Source organism: Octopus bimaculoides, chromosome 14 (assembly GCF_001194135.2).
Source record: "Octopus bimaculoides isolate UCB-OBI-ISO-001 chromosome 14, ASM119413v2, whole genome shotgun sequence".
NCBI classification, from domain to species: domain Eukaryota; kingdom Metazoa; phylum Mollusca; class Cephalopoda; order Octopoda; family Octopodidae; genus Octopus; species Octopus bimaculoides.
In genome coordinates this window covers 51,107,145-51,112,037 of record NC_068994.1, presented here as the reverse complement: position 1 = coordinate 51,112,037, position 4,893 = coordinate 51,107,145, and the positions used below count along the sequence as shown (strand labels likewise).

The 4,893-nt window shown below is 38.5% G+C and overlaps 1 protein-coding gene across 1 annotated transcript in view; it reads right to left on the bottom strand.

Moving 5' to 3' along the window:
- Window positions 1–6: 6 nt before the first annotated feature.
- Window positions 7–4,893, bottom strand: part of LOC106874738 (uncharacterized) — a 13,678-nt gene continuing 8,791 nt past the window's right edge. The window contains exons 3-4 of the mRNA XM_014922573.2: window positions 3,168–3,395; window positions 7–344 (exon numbers count right to left, since the gene is read on the bottom strand). Coding sequence (XP_014778059.1) covers window positions 22–344; window positions 3,168–3,395 — 551 coding nt within the window. The 3' untranslated portion in view covers window positions 7–21. The remainder of the gene's footprint in view (window positions 345–3,167; window positions 3,396–4,893) is intronic.

The window sequence follows — 4,893 nt, the reverse complement described above, 5'->3', positions numbered from 1 at the left end:
TATATATATATGTATATACAGTTACAGAAGAGTATGTATTCCAAGGGCGACAACTAGCAACAAAGTCGTGATCAATAGTGCTGGAGAGCTGTTGGCTTCATGACGACTGGCAGTGGTTGTGTCACTCTTCTCCATTGTAAGTGGATGAACGTTACCGGAAGCTTCTACTTCGTGTGTGTGTTGTTTTCGATCGTTGCCGCTTCTCCCTTGTACGGTTTTCCTTCTTTCGCTCGGGTAATAGCCCGGGGTTATAGTGTCGGCGTCGAATTTAAAATGCTTCCTGTTGCTTTTGTGATTTTCGTTTACTTCCAGACTCCCTCCGGGCGCTTCAGTTGGTGTCAAGGCTGTTGGAAAAATACAATAATAACGATTATTTATATATTTGCCAATTGAGCGACAGACGGATGATATTAAAGAGACGAAGCTTAGAAACAGTAGGTGGGCAGTGGGGTTTATGGCGAGTGTTGGAAAAAGGCAACGATAAAGAAAACCAAAACTAAATACTGCCTCTAGCTAAAACTAGTAACAGAAAGAGAAAGAAAGAGAGGGAAAGACTAAGAGAGAAAGAAGATTTATACATACATACAAACATACATACATGCATACATACATACATACATACATGCATATACACATACATGTTTAAAAAGATGAGACAACTAAGCCAAAGCAGTGTGAAATTTCTAGGACATTTTATAAAAGAGAAAGATAGTCTTACAGCTGTTTCGTGGATATAAAGATATCCCATTTCATCAGAGACGATATGAGAGAGTTAAATAGAAGAAAATGATAGAGTTCTGTATAAGGAGTTATTTTGGAAAGGGAGAGATACAGGAGGTATAAAAGGAAATATACGAATAAAAATAAGAATATATGTTGGATGTTAAACTTTCTGTTCCATTATCCAAAGACATAAGACGTGGCTTGTGTCACAGCTGTCTTGCTTCTGACTAGTGTTTGAAGCTTGCTCTATTTTTATAGGGAGTTCATGGCTAAAAGTGGTACATGCTTTGAATTGGATTTGATCAAATGATCCACATGAAATGATAAATGTACGTACATACATACATGTACAACTTTCCAGACGTTTATCATTTAAATATATATGAGCATATCTAGATATGCAAATATATGCATGAGTATACAAACATAAAACATACAAATCTGCACATACATACATACATACATACATACATACATACATACATACATACATACACACAAACAAAAATACCCTGCTGTTGATGTTGAAATTTCAATGAAGGACCCTTAGATCGAGGTTAGAAACCGGTTCTTTCTTTATTGGCAAGAAATCTTGAAATAAACTGAATAATGACATACATACATACATACATACATACATACATACATACATACATACATACATACATACATACATACATACATACAAACAAAAATACCCTGCTGTTGATGTTGAAATTTCAATGAAGGACCCTTGGATCGAGGTTAGAAACCGGTTCTTTCTTTATTGGCAAGAAATCTTGAAATAAACTGAATAATGACATACATACATACATACATACATACATACATACATACATACATACATGCATGCGTACATACATACATACATACATACATACATACATACATACATGCATGCGTACATACATACATACATACATACATACATACATACATACATACATACACACGCTACATCATCAAGGACGCATTTCATAACTCACAAAATCGTGCTATTAAATTTTCCTTCCGTACAAAACATTATATCAAAACTTTTCTTTTGTGGTTTAAGTCTTGGAAATTAGAAATTTCTGCTATATACTTTAAAGTGTACAAAGACTGGGAACAGACTTTTAAAAATTATGTGTTGGGGCATTAGAGGTCTTTGTGGTGTTTTGATGAATGGTCAAATGTTAAAAGCGAAAGCAATAGTAATAAACATAAAAAGCATTAATATAAACTTACAAATGTGGCTACACTTAACTATATACTTATTTACATACAAATATGTGTGTGTGTAAACTAAAAATGACTAACCGATTAGTGACTGATACGATGGGATGAGAGTCTGTGTACGTAAGTACAGCAAACACACGTCTCTAAGCTCAACAAACTAGAATAAAAAGAAGAAAAGAAAAAAACTAACTCATTCAGAATTGACTGGTAACAGTGTTTCAAGTAGTTGCAGTTATGTCAGTGAAAAGGTCGCAGCTGTGCGACGAAAATTTTGACTCCTCATGAAATAAATTTAAGTGTTGAGTAGAATGACTCGCGATATTTTTTCTGACTCTCTGCAGTCTGGGTTCGAATTACGTTAAGATCAACTTTGTCTTTCTATCCTTTCGAGCTCGATAAAAACAAAAATACCAGTTCAGGGCGGTGGATAATGCGGAATTGTTTAGAGCGTCGGACGGGATGATGCCTCGCGATATCTATGTTCAAATCTCGTCTCTGACACTGAAAAACATTAACGCTTCTATCAGGAGCTGCGACTGTAGAATAATATCAACTATTTGCCAAACCAATGGAAACAAAAGTTCCTAGCTTCTTTCGGAAAATCGTGCCACCTCGATCATATTTATATACAGAGTACCCACATATACAAAGACTGGGTACATGGAGTAAATAAAATCATAACATAAACTATTGAATATAAGAAATAATAATTTCTTAAAGTATGTTAATCCCCATGTACCCAGATTTTGTGGACACCCTGTATATATATTCTTTCACTTGTTTCAGTCATTTTGACTACCGCCATGCTGGAGCACCGCCTTTAGCCGAACAAATCGAGCCCAGGACTTATTCTTTGTAAGCCAAGTACTTATTCTATCGGTTGTCTTTTGTCGAGCCGCTAAGTTACGGGGATGTAAACACACCAACATCGGTTGTCAAGCGATGGTGGGGGTACAAACACAGACACACAAATACATACATACATACATACATATATATATATATATATATATATATATATATATATATATACGACGGGCTTCTTTCAGTTTCCGTCTACCAAATCCACTCACAAGGCTTTGGTCGGCCCGAGGCTATAGTAGAAGACACTTGCCTAAGGTGCCACACAGTGGGACTGAACCCAGAACCATGTGGTTGAGAAGCAAGCTTCTTACCACACAGCCACTCCTGCGTCTTTATATGTATATAAAGAGCCAAAAACTTACCATAATCGATCGGAAGTAAAGGGCATTCAAGAATTTGAAACCTGCCCTCGCATCCTTTGTCAAGCCACCACATCGTTTCATTGTAGAATAAAGTGGAACCAGGCCGGCAGGGGTGGTAGGATGTCTGCTGCCATAGACTAACAAGTTTTATACGAAAGCCCGGTGTCGCAGGGTGGTAAGTGAGGACGAAATAAGGATTGCTCCCTGATCGAGTACGTATGACACAATCTGAATCACAGAAGAAGGACGGAGGTTTCAAAAGATAATTCCAAACATGAATATAAATAATATCTATCGTCTTTGCAAGCATAATCACAGCTTCCCCCATTTAAAGTCAAAAGTTCAAGAATGGTCAACAGAACAATTGGGAATTGTCAAATATAAAAGACCAATTAGCTTTCGTATTTTCCAGCATACAAGTCGAATTTTTCAAACTAAAATTTACAGCCAAAAGATGGTGGATCGACTTATACACCAAGACGACTTTGGAGGACCAAAAATTCCATGTGAAATGCAGCAGGATTTTGAAAGATAGTAATGCTTATACCACATGTTTACACTATATACAGGAGGCGCAATGGCCCAGTGGTTAGGGAAGCGGACTCGCGGTCATAGGATCGCGGTTTCGATTCCCAGACCGGGCGTTGTGAGTATTTATTGAGCGAAAACACCTAAAAGCTCCACGAGGCTCCGGCAGGGGATGGTGGTGAACCCTGCTGTACTCTTCACCACAACTTTCTCTCACTCCTTCTTCCTGTTTCTGTTGTACCTGTAATTCAAAGGGTCAGCCTTATCACACTCTGTGTCACGCTGAATCTCCCCGAGAACTACGTTAAGGGTACACGTGTCTGTGGAGTGCTCAGCCACTTGCACGTTAATTTCACGAGCAGGCTGTTTCGTTGATCGGATCAGCTGGAACCCTCGACGTCGTAAGCGACAGAGTGCCAACAACAACAACAACACTATATACAACGTCGACAATGTCAGAAAGTGTGGAATTCGACAATTAATTCTAATCTAGTCAAGTGGCGGTGAGGATATGTGGCTTAGTGGTTAGGCTATTCGGCTCACGATCGTAAAGTTGTGAGTACGATTTCCAGCGACAAGTTGTGCCCTTGAGCAAGATACTTCACTTCGAATTAGTCCAGTCTACTTAGCTGGCAAAAATGGGTAGTACCTGTATTTCAAAGGGCCAGGCTCTGTGTCACGCTGAATCTCCTGGAGAAATACATTAAATGTACACGGATCTATGAAGTGCTCAGCCACTTGCACGTTAATTTCACGAACCGACTGTTCCGTTGATCGGATCGACTGGAACACTCGTCGTCGTAAGCGACGGAGCGCCAGTTTCTTTAGTCAAGTAGCAATTAGGATATCAGTCCTAAATTCTTAAATTCCGAATTCCATTAAAGCATTTTGATGAACCTCCCGGTTAAGAAACTTCAAATCCATTTTGATTTTCGTTTCATTTGTATTATTTTATTCTTTTACTTGTTTCAGTCATTTGACTGCGGCCAAGCTGGAGCACCGCCTTTAGTCGAGCAAATCGATCCCAGGGCTTATTCTTTTATTCTTTGTAAGCCTAGTACTTAGTCTATCGGTTGTCTTTTGCCGAATCGCTAATTTACGGGGACGTAAACACACCAATACCGGTTGTCAAGCGATGGTGGAGCGAACAAACACAGGCACACAAATACATACATACATACATACATACATATATATA